At 40.5% G+C, this 22915-nt stretch overlaps 1 protein-coding gene across 19 annotated transcripts in view; it reads left to right on the plus strand.

The window, feature by feature from the left end:
• Positions 1–22915, plus strand: part of rbfox1 (RNA binding fox-1 homolog 1) — a 1740493-nt gene that overhangs the window by 1591707 nt on the left and 125871 nt on the right. For all 19 annotated transcript variants that reach the window (XM_043711606.2, XM_087997810.1, XM_087997809.1 and 16 more), the window contains one exon: positions 18437–18490. In XM_043711606.2, coding sequence (XP_043567541.1) covers positions 18437–18490 — 54 coding nt within the window. The remainder of the gene's footprint in view (positions 1–18436; positions 18491–22915) is intronic.

Below are 22915 nucleotides of genomic sequence, written 5' to 3' on the forward strand. Positions count from 1 at the left end.
TCATATCCCAATATCCAACTTCTTTCTAACTTACCCTTAGACTCATTTTATGAGATGTGGACATTTCTGGCAAGGCCACCAGTTTTTGATGACCCAAGATTACCCCTGAACCGAGTTGCACTGACCAGATAGGACTGGCTGATTTCCTCCTTTGGAGAATGTTAGCAAACTGGATTTTTAAAAAAAAAAATCATGGACAGTTTCTTGTGAGTCATTGTAGAGGGTTGCTTCCAACTGCAGATTTTACCTTCATTTAATTGAATTTAAATTCTGCAAGTTGCCATGAAGAAGTTTGTATCTGTGTCCCACATTTACCTGAACCTCTAAATTACTAGCCAAATTACATTACCACTATTTCACCATGTCCACAATTAAAATGCTTACAGCAAAACAAAATAGCATTGGGCAGCACATTATAGGGGCCTGAATAATGTGAGCTATGGTGGGGTTTGTGGCAGAATCACATGGGAAATCTGTCAAGGCCTATCTCAACATCAGGTCCAAGGTGCTGCATCGTTTATGCATCTGCCAGAAGTTGAGTTGAATTGGCAATGATGGGAAGTTATCACTTGAAAATAATTTTCTTAACAATGCATCTCAGCTGATTAATATAGATTCCTATTTCATCAAATGTGGCAAACCATTTAGATGTTGGGAATTCTCAACATGGAAGTCAGAGCAGGTACCTGCCAACTTCAGTTCAGCATGAAAGAGCATCTCAAGGTGTGATCCATGGGCACCAGTCTCACTCACTCTTGTCCATGGACATTGCCGCTCAAGATTTGCCAACCCTTCACTATCCACAATGCAACTCCTCAATTCCCTTGGAGGATGCTTTGGGGGCATGGACCTGCTTTGTGGAGCACACAGGCAACTAGCATTGAAAGGCTACTGCAGGGACATGTACTCAGCTCTTAGACTGGACATGGTTATATCTCAGGGCAGCTTGTTTGCTCACTTAAGCAAAAGTGAGGACTGCAGATGTTGGAAACCAGAATTTAGATCAGAGTGGTGCTGGAAAAGCACAGCAGGTCAGGCAGCATTTGAAGAGCAGGAAAATCGATGTTTCGGGCAAAAGCCCTTCCGACGATTTTCCTGCTCCTTGGATGCTGCCTGACCTGCCGTTTGCTCACTTAGCCCATTCATCTGCATTGCATGTGGGGTGAATGTGCTTAGGCTTCAAATGTTGGTCAGTTTGCACTAGGCTATTGGTGCTCACAAATCTAACATTAACATCTCTGTGATGCAGAGGTTAGCAGCAATGATTTTAAAAATGCTGAGTCCTGCCCAAGAGCATCCATTCACTCGTAAAACTTCCAAGGAGAGGTGTGGCAGGAAAGGTATATCATCTCATTATGTGTCATACATGTAGGATCATGGACTCTACCTCACGAGATGAAAAATTGAATGATGTGGGTGCGGGATGGGAAGGGAGTCTCTCTCTGGTGAGTTATGTTGGTCACTCATACAGGATGGCACCTTCATCAGGCTGGCGGACATGGTACAAACATGTGCATTCCTGCTGCTTGGGCAGGTCAGAGAGGGCCCTCGAGTATAGTCTGAATAGAGGAAGCCAATGAGATAACTTGCTGGATGCTGAGGAACTGGGAGCCATGATGTGGCGGTGCTGAGGTGGACAAAGTTAAAAAAGTCACACAACACCAGGTCATAGTCCAACAGGTTTATTTAGAAGCACTAGCTTTCAGAGCGCCTCTCCTTCATTGGGTACCACTCTCATCAGAGGATGGGCTGCAAGGGTTTCACTTCCGACTTCTACATTGTCGCCCTGGATCTAGGCCCTCCTGCTATTTCTCATCTACATATTGCCTTTAGGTGATTCCACTCAAAATAATGTATGCTGACCATGCCCAGCTCTGCTTTCCCACTATTTCTCTCACCTTCTCTGCTGCCACTAAGCTACCAGACTGCTTCCCAATATTCAGTATGAGATGAGCTGAAATTATTTTCAGTATACTGTTAGGATAACATAAGCTATTGACTTTAGTCTTCACTTTAAACTCCATTCAGTTGCTAACAATCTCTCTTCTCTGCCTGGCAATTGTTTGAATGAGATTATTTATCTACTTGGTATTGTGTTTGACTCCAACATGAGTGCCATTGCTAATGCAACATTTTTCCCACGTCTGAAATAAAGCCCAACTCCAGCCCAGCTTCATTTCATCTGAAAGGGCCGCTCGTGCGTTATTCCTTCTAAACCTAACTATTGCAATACTGTCCTAATCTGACTCCTAGGTTCTATCCTCCATAAACCCACATCTACAATGTTTGTATGTAGTTTATGCCAAAGTCCTGTTCAGTCCCGACCCCAGTCCTTGTTGACCTACACTGGCTCCTGTTCCCACGACAACTTGATTTTAGAATTCTCATCAATGTTTTCAAATGCTTCCATGATCTGCCCCTTCCTCATTCTATACATCCCCCTTGTTCGACAATCCTGCAAAATACCCGCTTACTCCACTTTGGGCCTCTGAAAAATCGGGAATTTGAATTGTTTGGTCACTGGTGGTTGAGCCTTTTGCCACTGAGTTTTAAAGAACTGTTAAACCTGAACCTCTTTACCTCTCTTGACCCCTTTAGCACCCTCCTTAATAACCTACCTTGTTGAATAAGCTGCTGGTCAAATGTCATAATAGATCATATTTTAAACTGAGTTAGGATTGGAGGGTGTAGGAAAACAAATACATGTTGCTATCCTCTGTGTTGGATTGCCACCATAATGGCAACCCTACACCATTTTTGGTCAAGCAACTCAGGGACAGATCACCTCCTGCAGGCAGTAGTGGAAGTCAGTTAGACACCATTTTTTTTTCAAGTGTTCTTGTGCCACTTGGCATTTTCAGTCAGTTATCTGGACATCCCAATGTCCAAGGTACAGGTGGAGTCAGGGCGAGAAAGGGAGTGGAATGAAGGTGAGGCCCACTTGGCATGCCTTTGAGGGTTCTGCCCTTCTCCAAGAGAGAGCCCTCCAGGATCATTGTCAGGCTACATAGACATTTTAAGAAGTGAAAGTTAGTGGGCAAAGATTTGGTAGATGAATTATAATGTGGGAAAATATGAAATTGTCCATTTTGGCAGGAACAAAGGAAAAGAAGCATATTATCTAAATAGTAAGAGATTGCAGGCCTCTGAGATGCAGAGGGATCTGGGTATGCTAGCACATGAATCACAAAGGGTTAGAATGCAGAGACAGCAAGTAATTACAAAAGCTAGTAGAATATATCATTTATCACAAGTGGAGTTGAAAAGAAAGGTAAGATGATTATGCTTCAGTTATACAGGGTTCTAGTGAGACCACACCTTGAGTACTCGACTGTATTGGATACCTTACTGAAGGAAGCATGTAAATATATTGGAGACTAATACCTGGAATGGGGGGTTGGGGGGGGGAGGTTCTGATGAAGAAAGATAGGTCAGGCCTGTATCCACTGGAGTTTGGAAGAGGAAGAAGCAAAGTTTTTGAAACATAAATTCCTGAGGGGTCTGGACAGGTTGGATGTGGAGAGATTGCTTCCTGTTGTGGGAGAATGTGGAATCAGGGGTCACTGTTTCAAACTCAAAGGTTGCAGGTTTTAAACCGCGATGAGGCAACCAAAAAAAACACTTTCTGTCTGAGGACCGTGACTCTTTGGACTACTTCTCTCAAAAAGATAGTGGAAGCAGAACCTTTGAATACTTTACAAGCAGAGGTAGATGGATTCTTGATCAGCTGGGGGTTGAGCCATTGTCAGGAATAGAAGAGAATGTAGATTTGAGGTTACAGTCAGAAAGTCATGATCTTTTTGAATGGAGGAGAAGACTCAAGGGTAAAACCAAACCCACCCAAGCTTTTACTTCAGAGGCTCAGTGCTCAGATCAGCAGCTCCCACCTCAGCCAATGGGGTTAATGATCTCTGAGTGCCGGAAGGTCTTCCATAGGCCTTCCAATATTTGGTACCAGATTGGATGGTGAGCCCATTCCCCGGTCTTTATTTGTCTGCAACATTAAAATCATTGTAGATCTGAGAGTTAGGGGCATCTGAAAATGTTGTTCAGGACCATGAGCTGTTACCCATTTCAGTTCCTGATCTCTGAGAGATAACCGAGCCCAACCGAAATTAAAAGAATATCTTACAGAGGATGCATTCACGCATAGTAATTTGAAGTCATGGTAAACCTAGCAATTATAGTCATAAGACTTGGCAAGACAAACAGCCTTATATGGGTCAGTACAACATTTATTCAGCTAACTCTCCTTTGAATTGTCTTGGAGCACTTTAGAAATTTAAAGGTGCTATATGAATATGGGTTATTTTTATAGTTAAAGCACTGACGGAGAAGTTTTTAAAAAGTTTACCATTGACTCATCTTTAACATGTAAGTTAGTCTGATGGGATTTTGCTTTGTATAGATAGACCCCAAAGATGAGCATTTGTAAGCAGACAGGAAGTTTAGTTTATAAAATAAGACAAGGTTATGGCCATCCCAATCTGGACATTTTCAAAATAAGGTGAAGAAAATGCTGTTCTGAATTTCCTTTACTTTCTCACTCATCTAACTTGAAGAGCACTAACATATCTCTCTGTAGATGGAATGACTCCGTATTGAACTGCTGAACCTTCAAACATTGCAAGTGTGATTTTTAGTGATTTATAAATTTGCATTGAAATTAGTAATCAATTTTATGCCTGCATTATGCTTTGTCATCTAATCCAAATGATTTTCTTCTGATATTGTAACTGGAATCTTGATGATTTATTCATCATTGATTGGAATTTACTGGCATTGACAGTTATTACAAGTTGATCGATATTGATACTGGTAGTAGTGTAAATGTGGTGTCAGCTTCATGAGTAAGTGTTTACTGCTTTCTTTTGTTTATAACCATATGGTGTTGAGATGTAAATCATTTCAAAATACTTAATTGTGTCACTGGCTTGTCACATTTTTGCAATGTAAATGATGGATGAGTTCTTCTCTTTTATTAAAGGAAAAAGTTTACAAAATACTTCTTTGTGAAGACAGTGGCCTTCACTTTGAAGGATTTGTTGGTCCCCAACCAATACTCCATCCAAAATCTGGCAAGCTCATTGTGGAGAACAATGAAGTATCCAATTGTGCAAGTGCCGGCTGTTTTTACGAGTTACATATCAGGGCTAGAATCTCTGTCTGCCAAAAGTAATGGAGGGATTCCAGGGGACTTCCCACAATCAAGTCTCTCTGCCCATTTTCATCTGGATGGGAGTGTGGGCAGGGCAACTTTACCCTGGAAGCAGTTGAGCATGAGAGTTTCCTGAAGGCATAGGCAGACACTAGTGTTATGCCAGAGATGATTCTCCTCCTCAACTTGAAGAGTCTAAATGGGTCAGTACTGGAGAGAAGAATTGGTTGCAATCTGAGCATAGTTCCTCAGATCAGGATACAAGGAATTTCAGGTTAATACCTTTCATGATTGTAGCACATGTCATCCTGTGAGCTAATAAAGCCGGTACCCAAGAATGTCAAATGACCTATACGGACTTAAGTAAGGCTTTTGACAAGGTTCCCCATGGGAGACTGATTAGCAAGGTTAGATCTTATGGAATACAGGGAGAACTAGCCATTTGGATACAGAACTGGCTCAAAGGTAGGTGGTGGAGGGTTGTTTTTCACACTGGAGGCCTATGACCAGTGGAGTGCCACAAGGATCGGTGCTGGGTCCTCTAACTTTTGTCTTTGACATAAATGATTTGGATGCGAGCATAAGAGGTACAGTTAGTAAGTTTTCAGATGACACCAAATTTGGAGGTGTAGTGGGCAGCAAAGAGGGTTACCTCAGATTACAACAGGATCTTGAGCAGATGGGCCAATGGGCTGAGAAGTGGCAGATGGGGTTTAATTCAGATAAATGCAAGGTGCTGCATTTTGGGAAAGCAGATCTTAGCAGGACTTAATGGTAAGGTCCTAGGGAGTTCTGCTGAACAAAGAGACCTTGGAGTGCAGGTTCATAGCTCCTTGAAAGTGGAGTCGCGGGTAGATAGGATAGTGAAGAAGGCATTTGGTATGCTTTCTTTTGTTGGTCAGAGTATTCAGTACAGAAGTTGGGAGGTCATGTTGCAGCTGTACAGGACATTGGTTAGGCCACTGTTGGAATATTGCGTGCAATTCTGGTCGTCTTCCTATCGGAAAGATGTTGTGAAACTTGAAAGGGTTCAGAAAAAAATTACAAGGATGTTGCCAGGGTTGGAAGATTTGAGCTATAGGGAGAGGCTGAACAGGCTGGGACTGTTTTCCCTGGATTGTTGGAGGCTGAGGGATGACGTTATAGAGGTTTACAAAATTATGAGGGGCATGGATAGGGTAAATAGACAAAGTCTTTTCCCTGGAGTCAGGGAGTCCAGAACTAGAGGACATAGGTTTAGGGTGAGAAAGGAAAGATATGAAAGAGACCTAAGGGGGAACTTTTTCACACAGAGGGTGGTACGTGTATGGAATGAGCTGCCAGAGGAAGTGATGGAGGCTGGTACAATTGCAACATTTAAGAGGCATTTGGATAGGTATATGAATAGGAAGGGTTTGGAGGGATATGGGCCGGGTGCTAGCAGGTGGGACGAGGTTGGGTTGGAATATCTGGTCAGCATGGATGGACTGGACCGAAGGGTCTGTTTCAATGCTGTACATCTCTATGACTGCATTTATTTATCAGTGGAAAACCAAATATAAATTAACAAAACTGTGTCCTCCCAATTCCAAGTAATGCAACAGAAACATAGCAAAACCTTAAATTAAGATCTATGATGTTAATAATGAGATGTTCATTAAATCCCTAAAGTGCAGATGGAGGCCATTTGGCCCATCAAGTCTATACTGACCCCCCAAGAACCACATGCCCATAACCCTGCTTTTACCATGGCTAATCCACCTAGCTTCCACATCCCTGAACACTGTGGGAAAAGTAGCATGTCCAATTTATTTAACATGCGCATCTTTGGACTGTGGGAGGAAACCCATGCAGACACAGGGAGAACATGCAAAATCCACAGAGACTGTAACCTGAGGTCCCTGGCGCTGCGAGGCAGCATTGCGAACCACTGAGACGCCCACAGTGTTGGTTCATTTGTATTAAATATCTAGTGACAACTTGATTTATGATTAAAAGAATATGTTACAGAGCATGCATTCTGGCATGGTAATTTGAAGTAAGGGTAAGCCGAGCAAATACATTCATAAACTTGGCAAGACTAACAGCCTGAATATGAGGCCAAGTGTGGACATTGCAATATATGTGATAAAGGATTACTAAAGTTTTTTCAAAATAAAAGAAACAAAAACTCAAGTGATGTCTGAATCGTGGGCTAGCAAAGAATCTGACTGGCCTTCTCCAATAGGAACCAATAGTTCCTGCATTTTGCAATAGAAAGGAAAATGTGGACCAAACCTCAGTCCCATTCTAAGCTGGTCTAGGCAGTGGTTCTCACTTGGGAACAATAGTATTTGCAAAAGCAAGGAAGGATGCACATTATCCAGTGCATTAACGTGTGAATTACATTGGTTTTACTCAGAGACAAATACTCCATTTTCTGAGGAATAGTAATATTTTTGGAATAAGAACAGAAGTAAAGAAAATGATCCATTATCTGAACGAGTAGGATATGTTGTAAAAAAAATTTGGTATTTTGAGATAGAAAACAGCGTTGCACTTAGTCCTTACATTGTGGTGATGACACCGTGGCCTGGATTTTTTGATGATCAGATAATCATTTCTGAAATGCAACTGGAAGTTGTTCACTGGGACCCTGCAGAATCCCCATTATAGGAGACTCACAAAAGAGATTGCTTAGAAAATTGAAGATTCCATGAGGCTGTCTGAAAATATTTATGTAATCGAAGAATTCAGAGGGGATATTTGAAGTTAAGTACACAGTTACTGAAGAAAAGTGAGACTATTAAATAACTGGCCTTGCATGGTGAACTACACCTCCCCCAGATATCTTACACTGTCCCAGAAGCTTACTGACATGCCCTGATGCCATAGGACATGACACTGCACCTCCCTGTCTCCACTTGCCCTGATACACCACCTTTCACCCCCCAACCTCACCCCAAACCCCAAACCCACAATCCTCTATATCTTCATGACCAGATTTGACACCCCTCCTCTCTAAGCCTGGGACCTAACACCTGCACACACCTTGCTGTGGAGCCAATCTCTCTGAGAGGCAGTGGACTCCATCCCCATTGTGGTTCCTAGACTTGATGCATGAATTGATGCTGGACCTGAGACTCCTACAGGTACCTTCTGGGATCCAACCATCATTTCCCTGCTCTGGACCTCACATCCCTTCTCCATTACCAGACCCAGTCCCCAGCGCCCCCATACCCCTTCCCTGGACATGAAATTCCCTATACCTGACCTATCTGCCCCCCCTCCTGATACCCTATCCAATTGGTAACTACCCATCAGTGCCTACCCCGTACCCACTTGGCAGAATACCTCCGGAATTTACCTTTTGCACATTTGGCACTCTACCTCCAAGCACCGTAACCTCACACTTACTTTAGATGATGAGATTTTATGGTCAAGCGTACTCAAGTACAATGAAAAGTGTATGGTATCACCACACATGACACCATTTTAGTGAGAAAGGTAACTAGGTACAAAGTAGTAAAAGAAACAAAGTTTGAAAAGTTAAGCATGGCCCTTATACGATAAGTAAAAAACAAAGTCAAAAGTCATTGGGAGGCGTGGTAGCTCAGTGGTTAGCACTGCTACCTCACAGCACCAGGGACCCGAGTTTGATACCCAACTGTCTGTGAGGAGCTTGCACATTCTCCCCACGTCTGCGTGGGTTTCCTCTGGGTGCTCCAGTTTCCTCCCTCAATCCAAAGATGTGCAGGTTAGGGTTTATTTCGCTAAATTGCCCATAGGTGCATTAATCAGGGTAAATATAGGGTAGGGGAATGGGTCTGGGTGTGTTATTCTTCAGAGGGTCTGTGTGGACTTGTTGGACAAATAGCCACTTTCCATACTGTAGGGAATTTAATCTTCATAGTTAACATTAAAGTCCTTTCAATTATCCTTTCACAGTTGCTGTTAAAAGACTGTACCCTAGTCAAGCAGAAATGTATCCTTCTCAGATTCAAAGAACCTTCTCATTTTAGAATGTAGCAGCAGATTGCCTGAAAAAAGAATGTGGTTTGTCTTCCTTTCACTGTTCCATGTGCTGAGGGGATCTGTCAAAATGGAAGTATGGTTCTGCACTTCTGTAGGAACCCTGTGTGGAATCTACTGACAGAAATGTGAACTTTGTCATTCTGTTAAAAAGGGCCAAAGTGGTAGTCTATTTGAGATTGTTATTTCGTGGAAAATCCATCCAAATGTTTCTTCAATAACTCCGTCATGTTCAATCATAGCCTGATATGTTACACTTCAACACCATATTATGTAAATTTCAGGTTTGGTGTACAAAAAAAATCAAGTGCAGGGGATAAAAGCCGAAAATACTGAGAAACAAAAGCAGAATAGTCATCCTCCATGCAGAGGACCAGACATAGAAAAAAATATAAACAAACAGACCATTCAGCCCCATCAACATCTTCTGTCAATCAATGACATTGTGGCTAATCTGCATCTTAGTCTCAACCTACCTTGAGTTTATATCCTTTTATACCCTAGTCAAGCAGAAATGTATCCTTCTCAGATTCAAAGAACAAAGATCAAAGAAAATGTACAGCCCAGGAACAGGCTCTTTGGCCCTCCAAGCCTGAGCTGATCCAAATCCACTGTCTAAATCTGTCACCCAATTCCTAAGCATCTGTATACCTCTGCTCCCACCTATTCATGCATCTGGCCAAACACATCTTAAATGAAGATACTATGCCTGCCTCTTCTACCTCTGCTGGCAACGCGTTCCAGACACCCACCACCCTCTGTATAAAGTACTGGCCACGTGTGTCCCCCTTAAACGTTTCACCTCTCACCTTGAAAGCGTGACCTCTCGTTACTGAATCCTTCACACTGGGAAAAAGCTTATCTCTATCCACCTTGTCTGTACCCTTCATGATTTTGTAGACCTCAATCAGGTCCCTCCACAATCTCCTTTTTTCCAATGAAAACAATCCATATCTACTCAACCTCTCTTCATAGCTAGCACCTTCCATACCAGGCAACATCCTCGTAAACCTTCTCTGCACCCTCTCCAAAGCGTCCACATCCTTTTGATAATGTGGCGACCAGAGCTATACACAATATTCTAAATGCAGCCGAACCAATGTCTTGTACAATTTTAACATGTCCTGCCAGCTGTTATACTCAATACCACGCCTGATGAAGGCAAGCATACAATATGCCTTCTTGACCACTCTATCCACCTGTGCAGCCACCTTCAGGGTACAATGGACCTGAACTCCCAGATCTCTCTGCTCATCAAATTTTCCCAAGGCTCTTCCATTTACTGTATAATTCACTTTAGAATTAGACTTCCCAAAATGCATCACCTCACATTTGCCCAGATTTAACTCCATCTGCCACTTCTCCACCCAAATCTCCAGTCTATCTATATTCTCCTGTATTCTTTGACAGTCCTCTATGCTTTCTGCTACTCTACCAATTTTCATGTCATCTGCAAACTTGCTGATCATACCAGCAGTGCCCTCTTCCAGATCATTTACGTATATCACAAACAAGAGTGGCCCGAGCACTGATCCCTGTGGAATACCACTGGTCACCTTTCTCCATTTCGAGAAACTCCCTTCAACCACTACTCTCTGTCTCCTGTTGCTCAACCAGTTCTTTATCCACCTGGCTAGAACACCCTGCACACCATGTGACTTCACTTTCTCCATTAGTTTACCATGGGGAACCTTATCAAATGCCTTACTAAAGTCCATGTATGTGACATCTACAGCCCTTCCTTCATTTAGCAACTTGGTCACTTCCTCAAAGAACTGCAAGGCCTGATCTCCCCCGCACAAAGCCATTCAAATGTATTATTAAACTGGAATTTACTGCTTTTTGTGGAAGAAAGTTCTCACCTTTCCAGCTTTGTTTTTATAAACAAATATTTCCTAATTTATTCCCTGAACGATCTGGCTCTGATTTTCAGGTAATGCTCCCTTGTCTCAGACTCGTCACTGGCAGGAAAAGGTCTCTGTCTGTCTACCTTATCAATTTGTTACAAATGCTGAAAACCTCAAAATAACCATCCCTGAACCTTCTGTTTTCCCAGGGAAAAAAAAAATCTGGATTATGCAGTTACTCCTTTTAATGAAACTCTTGAAGTTCTTATAATGCAGCAATTAATTTGTGCTGCAGTTTTTCCAAGTTCAATAAATCTTTTCTAACTTCTCTACTCAAAACTGCACACAGCACTGCAGGTGCGGTCTAACCAAGGCTTTGTACAGCTGTGAAAATATATCTTCCACTCTACCTCCTTGCCCTTAAGTCATCAAGGCTAATATTTGCCCCAAGTAAAAACAGAAATTGCTGTAGAAACTCAACCGGTCAAGCAGCATGTTTGGGGGAAAAAAAAGTAGAGTTAACATTTTGAGTCCAGTGACTCTTCATCAGATCAATATTAGCCTTCTTGATTATGTTTTGTGTGTGAATGTGTACTTCAGCATTACACGAAAGCCAAAATATTTTCGAATTTCCACTCTTCCTAGTTTTTCATGATTTACATAATACTCAGATATAATAATTTTTGTCCAAAATTGATGACAATATACTCATTGGATTGAAATCCATTTGCCTATTCAGTTAGTCCATTAGTGCTCCTTTCTACATGACTCATTATACTAACAATTCTTGTGACATCAACAAACTTGGATAAATGATTCTGAAAACAGAAAATGTTGGTGATCACAGTGGGTCAAGAGAGAGCAAGCTAATATTTCACGTTTAGCTGACTTTTGGTTCTCTATTGTGTTATTTAAGTTATTATTAAATATGATGAATATTTCAAATGCAGCATAGAACTTTATGGGATACTACTAATTTCTGTATCTCCTCATCAGCTCACCAATTTGCCTGGCCATGAGCTTTAAGCTTAACTGATGGTCTGTTTGGGGAACTTCATATAAACTGTCTACAATGACATCCATCTATCCACCATGTGCACTGCTTCTTCAAGAAATTCAACAAGATTATTAGATTTAACTTACTCCCTCTAACCAAATTTCACAAAGTTCTCAGTTACCTTGTTTGTAAATATAGATTTCAGTAACTTGTTTACAACAGATACTAACAATCTTTAATTTCTTTCTCTCTTCCTCACTTTTCTTAAATAACAGAGTTAAATGTGCAATTTTCCAAACTAAAGTGGTAGATCATGAATTGAGAGCACCAGAAAATGATGGCTAAATCATCTGCAATTTCCTCAACAACTTCTTTGAACATTTTATCTTGAGAGCCATCAGCTCCTGGGGATTTAGCAATCTTTCATGCCATTATTTGTCAAATACCTTTTCTTTGCTAAGTTTTAGTTCAGTGATTTTTAGATCTTGATTTCTATTAGCTTTCCTTAAATTTCAGGAATATTTCTTCTTCCTCCACAGTGAAGATTCAGTCATAATTATTCAGCAAGTCTGCAATTTCCTTATTTACACTGACATTTATGCATCTCTCTGTTTTATTAAAGGAACCCCATTGAGTCTTGATTCTCTTTTTCTTAAAATATAGCTATAAAACCTTTTTATGATAATCTGGAGACAAGTTAGTTCTATAATGCTTTATCAGAATAGTGCTTAAAAAAAAACGGCCTCAAATATCACCTTGTCTGGTATTTCTTCAGATGTTGACTGACTTCTTGAGTGTGATTTTTAACTTATCAAAGGTGACATTAACTGGATGGTTCTCCCACTGACATTTTCACAGAAAACTGCCATTTGGCAGCAAGCACATAGCTTGTTTTAGGCAGTCGACTTCTTTTCATATGCAGTGAGATTCTGCAACATATGTAGATCCTTGATAGGTATTCAAACTGAAATTGGTTGGAGCTTGTGTTGTGCCCTTTTACTGGTGATACAACTGAAGAACTGGGGGAAAAAAAAAGGTGCTTTGTAATTATTTTTGTCGGGTGAGCAGTCGAAGGAGTAATCATCCATGTCCCACAAATCTAGTCCTATTGTCTGTAATTGTCAACATGTGAAATTTCTTTGCTGCTGGCCTGAATCTGACAAGCTGCTTGGAAGGTTCACTTTGGGCAGTCAGTCGCCAGTTCTGTTTCAATGAACCTAAGAATTGTTGCAGCCAGTTTGGTGCCATTAGGGCAAGTAGCCAGCTGGTTTTGTAATATACTAAATCAACCTTGCTGTATCTGTCAAATTCATGCTGAGAATCTTATCTGTCCAAATCCCTTCGATAATAAGATTGCAAAACATTGTGCAAGTCAAAAAAAAAGGATATACTTAGAATTGTGTTCAAGTTTTGCAAAGCTCAGAATATTTATATGGAAGAAAGTGAAACAATATTCTGCGGATTTGTTCAGTAGTTATAGATTTAGGCAGATGAATTCAGAGATATTTTAAGCAGCTCAGCAAGCCTTGCTCCATTACTTGATTGCAATGGTTTCAAAAACAAAAGAAATGTGAAGAAGGATAGATTCACTTCATGCCATTTTCTGCTTTGATCAGAAAAAGAAAGCTTAACAGTTTTGTTAACATGAGATATTGCCCTCTAACCCCAGGTAAATAATATGCACCTTGGTGAGTTTGACTGTATATTTCTCTTCTATCTACGTGTCATGTTGGGGCATTTTAGCTGTTGTGGGCTCACAGAGAACCACACACGTCTCGCATGATTAACCCACACAGTTATGGGCCAACACAAAGCTTATAGACAAGACAAAGTAAAGTTTAATTGCTATTATTTTCATGATAAATGAAGTCTTCTCCACATCAGCTCTGGAAAGTTAGATGATCCAGCTATCAGGAAGGGAGTAGGAAGCCGATGAAAAATGAGGCAACCTTTCAGCTGTGAACATCGATCTGAATCTCAGAGGATTTTTCTTGGACAAATTGAGAGACCATTAGTGTAACTTAAAGTCTGAGAGAAATCTGTCAGATCACTGATGGCAATAGCAGCAGCATATGAAATATATTTAAATAGCTCATATGAGAATCTGTGCTGGGCAAATTAATCAATGGTGCTCCCAGATGGCAGAAGCTTTAATAAAATTCATGGGGCAAGAGAATGGGGCTTAAGGAAACCTTTCCCAACTTTCTCTATGATTAGGTTCATTATTTATGTCGTGACAGAGATGCGGAAAATAAAAGGCATTCAATAAGAATGAAATTGAGGCTGCAGTACAAGGTAGGAAAACCTGTCAGGTTGAAAATGTGGACCTCCAAAATATTCTCATTAATGTGCATAAAGTCTGCAATGGACTTTTAAAAGGGAAAAAAGATACGATTGGTAGAGCTGGGAATTTTAATGTTCCACTGCATATCCAGCTTGTAGCATGGTCACTATGCATGCAGATAATAATGGAGCCAATATCAGGAGTTTTCTGTTATATCAGTGAAGCTATTGACTCTCTCTTGCCTATCTGGCATATAAAATTCTTAAAAATTAATCATTTAATTTCCATATATCACATTTCTGGTCCTTCAGCAAGCTTTAAATGTGCAATGTTGGATTTATGATCTCAGACAATGTGCTATATTGTATTAGGATTGCTAGATAATTAATGCTCCAAAGTCTGTTGCAACAAGCAAACCATCAGGATGTGCCATTTGTTGGATTTGCCCTTGCCACAGTTAGTTCCAATAATACCTTTCAGCGCATTAGCGACCAGTTGTTATTGGTTGAGTGAGGGAAAACCAAGTATCTGAGACCTGAGTGAGCAATCAGACCAAAGATTGTGAAATAAAACATGCAGAGACAGAGAAGGAAACGTTCAGTATATTGGGCGTGTCAGTAAGGTCTGGGTGTTTGTCCGCGAGGGGAGTGCATAGAGTCATAAGAATTCCTGGTTCTATAAGCCTGATTTTTATGAGGGCCTGCCTGGTCTGGGAATATGGGCTGCATTTCAAATCAAAAGGTGACTCCACCTACAGACGGGCAGGAGACCTGTCTTGGCACTACGTCTAAATGTTTAAAAAAAGGGAGATAATTCTCACTCAAGCATTCATTCCTCACATGTCCTCATCACCTACACACTGCCCTTGCTCATCCATGCCAACCCAAAGTATCTCACGCCCTGTAAACACACTCCTGGTCCTTCTTGTTTTCCATGCCATACTCTGCCCTGTAATTTCCCCCCTCGTAACCCCTCATATCTTCCATGCTTTCATATGTCTATCTATCCCAGAGATGGTCCTTTATAGCCCCATGGAGAAAGTGAGGACTGCAGATGCTGGAGATCAGAGCTGAAAATGTGTTGCTGGAAAAGCGCAGCAGGTCAGGCAGCATCCTGCTCCTGTTCCTTGGATGCTGCCTGACCTGCTGCGCTTTTCCAGCAACACATTTTCAGCTCTTTATAGCCCCATGTCAACTTATGCCAATCACTTCAAACCCTTTGCCCTTAGATCTATCATGCCAATTCCTCCAATATCCACAATGAACTAACCTCAGCACCCACGCAGAAATTAGGTAATATAAAGTTCAATAAAGTAAATTCTAAGTTTTACCATATCATATGGAAAAAAACACTATTACATAAGAAAGAAATGCTATTTTTATGATCTTTAAATTACCTAAAGCCTTAAAGCAAAGATTATTGAAGTCAAGTACACAATCTTTATAATAACAAGCATTAGAATTCATCGATCAACATCAAAGCAGCTCTAACCACACTTGCAGCACTCAGTCGAATGGAGTGTGGTGCTGGAAAAGCACAGCAGGTTGGGCAGCATCCAAGGAGCAGGAGGATCGACCTTGTGTGCATAAGCCCTTCAACAGGATTCCTGACAAAGGACTTATACCTGAAACATCGATTTTCCTGCTCCTCGAATGCTGCCTGACCTGCTGTGCTTTTTCCAGCACCACACTCTTGACTGTGATCTCCAGCATTTGCAGTCCTCACTTTCTCCCTGTGAAATGTCAGGTACCTGGCTGTGATAATGGATAGTTGTTAAATGAGTCATGCAGCAATCATGAATCATTAGATACCCTAACACTGAGGTCAAAGGACAATGAAATAGCATGCAATGACATTTTTTTAAGAAAACCTCTCGACAGTTTGCTCAAATATTTCATGGGCAGGACTTTAGGTGGCTTGCCAGTTTGTTAGTACCCTTTCACAATTCACAGAATCCCTACAGTGTGGAAAAAAGCAAATCAGTCTATTGAGTCTACACCTACCCTCGAAAGAGCATCCCATCAAATCTCGCCCTGTACCCTATTCCTGTATCCCGGCATTTACTATGGACAATCCATCTCACCTGTACAGCTTTGGACTTCGGGAGGAAACTGGAGCACCCAGAGAAAACCCACGCAGATACAGGGAGAATATACAAACTCCACACAGACAGTGGCCCAAGGCTGGAATCAAACCCAGGTCCATGGTGCTGTGAGGCAGCAGTGCTAACCACTGAGCCACTATGCCGCCCATTATTCTTGTTACACTTTTGATAGATTCTGTTGACAGTTGCTTTTGACAATGTTAACATTTAATTTCTCAGCCTGGTTGATAGTTCTAATTAGCTTGAGAGTTAAAGAATTTATGCACATTTTACACACATGGTTGCTGACTTTGAACAATTCTAAAGGCCACCTGACATTCCTGAAAGGTGTCCCAGGATCAAATCCAAAGGACTACCTTATCTTTATAAAGAGATGCACAAGACATCTTAAAGAAATCCACATTGCTCAGATTTGCTTCTGTCAGATCTTCTCCCTATGTTTTGGAGTGTTAGCCCTTGGTTCTTAAAAGCCAATGAGCTGAGGAGTGGTTGGTGGAGTTTCATTTAGATAAATGCGAGGGGCTGCATTTTGGGAAAGCATATCTTAGCAGGACTTATACATTTAATGATAAGGTCCTGGAGAGTGTTGCTGAACAAAGAGACCTTGGAGTGCAGGTTCATAGCTCCTTGAAAGTAGAGTTGCAGGTGTTTGGTATGCTTTCCTTTATTGGTCAGAGTATTGAGTATACGAGTTGGGAGGTCATTTGTGGCTGTACAGGATGTTGGTTCAGCCACTTTTGGAATACTGCGTGCAATTCTGCTCTCCTTCCTATCAGAAGCATGTTGTGAAACTTGAAAGGGTTCAGAAAAGATTTACAAGAATGTTGCCAAGGTTGGAGGATTTGAGCTATTTGGAGAGGTTGAATAGACAGGAGCTGTTTTCCCTGGAGTGTCGAAGGCTGAGGGGTGACCTTATTGAGGTTTATACACTCATGAAGGGCATGGATAGAATAAATAGACAATGTATTTTCCCTGAGGTAGGGGGAGTCCAGAACTAGAGGGCATAGGTTTAGGGTGAGAGGGGAAAGATATAAAAGAGACCTAAGGGCAACTTTTTCACATAGATGATATGCGTATGGAATGAGCTGCCAGAGGAAGTGGTGGATTTAGAGGGATTGGGCAAGTGCTGGCAAATGGGACTGGATTAGGTTAGAATATCTGACTGGCCTGGATGAGTTGGACCGAAGGGTCTGTTTCTGTGCTGTACATCTTTATGACTCTATGACTCTATCTGACCTGAGTGGAACCCAGCTGATGTTTTAACAGCCAGAAACTTCTGTAAACCATGTAAACACAAATCACAAATCACCACTGTCTAGTTTTTGCAAAAATGTTTGTGAGTATTCCTTATGATATCTACTTTCATCCACCATTTTCATCATGTTCGATATTTTCTCTGCATTTTCATGAAAATTTAGGCCAAATTCAGATATGGAAGGAAAAATAAAGTGAAGCAAGGAACAATTAGCGTAAGTGTGAAATGCAAATTTGAAATAAGGATTTTAAAATTGACATTTTTAGAATCTGCAGCAACAATTAGGATGGAAGGAACAAGGCTTCACATTGTAATTGTGAGAATCTTGCATCTTAAACTTTAAAGACTGAAAGAACTGCAGATTCTGGAAATCAGAAACAAAAACAGAAAATGCTGGAAAAGCTCAACAGGTCTGGCAGCATTGTGGAGAGAAATCAGAATCAGTGTTTTAGTTCTAAGTTTTAGTCACTGACCCGAAATGTTAATTTGATTTCTCTCCACAGATGGTACCAAACTTACTGAGATTTTCCAGATATTTCTGTTTTTGTTTCTGATCTTGAACAAAAACTTTGTGTTAAAGCAAAGAGCTGCTCTCAACTGAAGCTGATGTGGTATTTGTGCATACATTTCAATGAGGGCTATGAATCTTACATGTAATCTAATGACTGTTATTGCTATTTTTAGAGTGTAGTACATGTTTCTTCATTGTGTATATAATGAATAAATCTACCTTTTTATAAGAGGAGTTCTACTCTCTTCCAACATCGTATAAAGTTTTTTTTTTTCTCCACTCTTTTTTAGGATGGAAATTAAACCCAGTTGTGGGTGCAGTATACAGTCCTGAATTCTATGCAGGTAAGAGAACTCACATTCAATCCTCATCCAAAGTTTTTACTTCAATGTCTTGTCAAATTTGTTAGTATCCCAAACAATTGGTTAAAAGGCTGATGACCATCATGTTCATTTCAGGAAAGAAAGGACCAATAATGTCACAGATGAGTTTTAATAATCTCCTTCATCAATATACACAGTACGCAACAAATTCTTATGTGTTATGATATTTTTGCATAATGCAGTTAAAAATTCAAAATAATTGCAGGTGAAACTTTGACATGTCGCAGTGTTTCTATTTTTTTTATTACAAGAACAGAAATACCAGAATGCTGACGATACTTGTCATAGCTATCTTTTTGATCATAGAAGACAATTTAACTGTGGGGAATATCTATGTTGTATGCAATCTTTGTAGAGAAATATGTCCTATTTTAATGAGAGAACATTTGAATAAAGCTTCAATGGCTATTGTGTTTGTGCTTGTTAGCCAGCTTATAATGCCAGGGTATGACTTGACATTTTATTCAGAAATCTGTAAGGCACTCTGAGACATCACCCTGTATGATAAACATTATATCAATGCAAGTTGGTTTTCAATGTTTTACTTATGCACCACAAAGCTTCAGAATTTTGATGAGAGGATTATTATGGTTGCAATTGTGCCAATGATGTGGTTGACCCTTGGAAAAATTGAATGTTGTGCCATTTACTTTCAAAACCAAAAGAACTGCAGATGCTGTAAATTAGGGGGAAAAAAGAACAGAAATTACTGGAAAAGCTCAGCAGTTCTGCTAGCATCTGTGGAAAGAAATCAGAGATAAAATTTTGGGTCGAATGACTCTTCCTCAGAACCGTTTATTTTAAAACTGGTACACATTTGTTCAGTTTCAGTCTTCTACCTCTGTAAGAGCATTGTCTCAAAATGCACATATTATGTATCATAGAATTATTAAGATGCCCGTGCCTCATTTGCTCAAATATTTGTTAGATGTCCTATAAATTTTCAGCGTTACTTTACTGGGATTCCCAGCAACAAGTGACAGCAGTGTTGGAGGGCACTACACAAGGGAGTGAACGGTAGCTCTTTTAGTACAGTAGTAGTGTCCCTACTTCTGAACCAAGCAGACCTGGGTTCAAGTCCCACCTGCTCCAGAGGTAATAACATCTCTGACCAGGTTGATTAGAAACCTGTATGGGAGCTAACAATTTGGACCTTCCCCCAGTAGTTGGCAATGGTGAGGGAGGACAGCTGAAGCAGTTGAACAGACCCTAGCTTGAAACAAAATGTCTTTGGTAGTAGCAGGGAAGTGTGGACTCTTGGAACAGCCCAAGGAGTTTCTCAGCACAGTGAAACCCACAGATTCACACCATGCAAATACACCAAATAGGTTCTTATTCATCTCTTAAGTTCCCTTAATACTGACAATGATCTGATCTCTGTAGAATAAATAATCTCTTTACTTTGTGATCTTGGGACTGTTGAGAGTTCAAATCTCCTGTTACATTCTGGTATCAATGTCATTTGACATTTGTGTTTTACATGTTAGCCTCATCCTCCAGCGTGCTAATATTGACCAAGCATTTATCTCACTACTTCTTGTTTAGTTTGTTTGGTCCAACTATAATAAACAGATATTTCCTTACCTTAGTTTTGAAACATTCAATATCTCTGAATCTGTGTGCTCAACCATACCACCGATCAACTTGCACAATTCAAACTACTGACTCTAACTTAGTTCTCTCAGGGGGCTGGACATCTGTTTTATATTTCATACAATTTTGCTTGCTATTAAAATCCTGCAAATTTGCATAAGGTTCTGAATATTCTGGATTTGTTGATCTCTATTGCAATTCATATTGTTTAATTTGAAATTGAGATAAAGTATTTGGGTCTAGCTACAGGACATGTGAAGCTGATCTGTTAATGTTACACATAAATATTGCAGCAAGTTCTATTTGTCAGTGATCTTGCTGATTGTGGGATTTGTGCGATGGTAATCTGAGCTATTTTACAAACAGTTCAAAGCCCTCTGCCTGCAGGCTGTAGAAGCGCTGGAGAGGGTCCAGAGAAGATTTACAAGGATGATAGTAGAAATATCAGGAAAGGACTGACAGTCTGGGTCTCTTTTTTTTTCGCCAAGATATAAGGCTGCAGGGTGACCTACTAAAAATATTTAAATTTATGGAAGGCTTTAACAAGTGGATACAGAGATTGGTTCCTCTTGTGAAAAGGATAAATAGAGGTCGTCAGGGTAAGATAGTCACCAAGAAATCCAGTAAAGGATTCAGGAGAAATGTATTTTCAGGAAAGCTGGTGAGAAGTGGAACTTGCCTCCACAGGTAGTAGTGGCTGAGGAGAATGTTCTAGATCCCTTAAAGGGGAAGTTCAGCAAACATTTGAGGGAGAAGGAAGCAGAGTGTGTACAACAATAGATTTATGTGAGGAAAGATGGAAGGAGGCTGAAGTGGAGCATAAACACCACCATCTAACTGTTCAGAATCATGGAATTGGAGCAGCTTAAAAGAAGACCACTCTGCCCATTCCCTCTGTACTGGCTCTTTGAAGCACCAATTCACCTTCCCTGCTTTTCGCCTGCAATTCTTTTTAATCTATGGATAACTTCCTTTTGAAAACTTCAAATGACCATGCCTCTGCCACACTCTCAGACAGTGCTTTCTCAATCCTTGCAACTCACTGTGTGAAGAGACTTTTCCTTCTGTTTCTTTCGTGAATTACTTCAAATCTATGACTTCTGTTTCTGAATTCTCCCAATGGGGGATCAGTTTTTCTCTGTCGTCTTTTCCCAGGTTCATCATGTTTTCGAATTATATCAATCAAATCTCCTCGCAACCCTCTCCTCTCCAGGGGAATGGTCTCAACCTTGCTAATCGTTCTACAGAACTGAAGTTCCTCAGCATTCTCAAAAACACTTAATGCATCCTCACTAATGTCTTCACATTCTTCCTGAAATGTGGTGTCCAGAACCATATTACAAAGCGGTATTTTGTGATATAACATCTATCCACTCCTGATAAAGCCCAGAATGCCATATATTAAATTAACTGCTCACTTGATCTGTTTTGCCACCTTCAGTGAGTTCTAAACAATCCAGGTTCTCTGCTCCTGTATCCCCTTTAGAATTGTATCTTTATTTTATGTTGTCTCTGTGTTTGTCCTCCCAAAATGAACCATTTCATCCATCTCTGCATTAAATTTCATCCACAACTTGTTCATCTATTCTGCCAAACTGTCCACATCCTTGAGGAATGACACACTATACTCCTTATGGTTCATAATACTTTCAGGTTCTTTAATGACCTGCAGATATTGAAATCAAACATCAAACACCAAGATTATATATCATTAATACATAAAGAAAGAACAATGATCAAAGGATGATTGTTGGGACTTACAATATAAACCTTCCTCCTGTCCCCAAAACAGCCATTCATCACAACTCTGTTTCCTGTTATGTAACCGAATTTGTGTCCATGTTGCTATTGACCCTTTTTTTCCATGATTTCAAACTTTCCTCACCAGTTTGATATGTGGCATTTCATGAAATGCCTTTTGAAAGTCTCTGTACACCATACCAACAGCATTACCTTCAGTTAGTAGGTTAATAATGCACTGAGAGCAACATCGAAAGTTTGGAAAGGAATCAAAACGAAATAAAAGCAATTAGAGTGTATGCAGAGACATTGGCAGCCAATATTTCAGATTGTCTAAGGAGGTCCTTTACAATCATGTAAATGGCAAAAGAGTGGTACGGGGAGGAGTCGTGAACATTAGGGACTGAAAAAAGGGGTTTACACATGGAGGCAAGGGTCATGACTGACATATTGAATAACTGCTTCTTACCTGTCTTTACCAAGGAAGTGAGGAAAGAGATGTAAAGAGCTGAGATTTGACTTGCTGCACGAGCCTCCTGGCCTCTTGCACAGTAATCCTAATGAGTTTCACAGTAATTGTAACCTGCTGCACACTTATCCCGACCTGCTGCACCCTTATCCCAGTTGGGTTGTGTGGCTTGATTCTGTACCAAGAAACCTATATAATTCTATGTAATTAACTACCTTCTCATCAGGTCAGAATTATAGCTGTTAGCTGGTGATTTCAGTGTTCAGTTTTAATCGCAATCCTTCAGATAATGAATCAATCTGTCCCACATGTGACAAAACATTCAGGCTTCGGCTGATCAGTGGCAAGTAACATTGATGTCACCACAAGTACCAAACAATGACTGTCTTCAACCAGAGAAAGTTTACCTCCTTCCCTTGACAGTCAATAAATTGTTACATTCTGCACCATTTTCCAGAAGCCTAATTGGACCAATCGTATGAATACTATGATTTTTTTTTTAAAAACTAGCTTGGATGTTGAATATTTTTTGATGAGTGATGTACCTAACTTTCCAAATCATTTCACTGCATACCAGGAAAGTG

Source organism: Chiloscyllium plagiosum, unplaced genomic scaffold (genome assembly GCF_037043375.1).
Source record: "Chiloscyllium plagiosum isolate Xiang-an unplaced genomic scaffold, Cpla_swu_hap1 HiC_scaffold_20, whole genome shotgun sequence".
NCBI classification, from domain to species: domain Eukaryota; kingdom Metazoa; phylum Chordata; class Chondrichthyes; order Orectolobiformes; family Hemiscylliidae; genus Chiloscyllium; species Chiloscyllium plagiosum.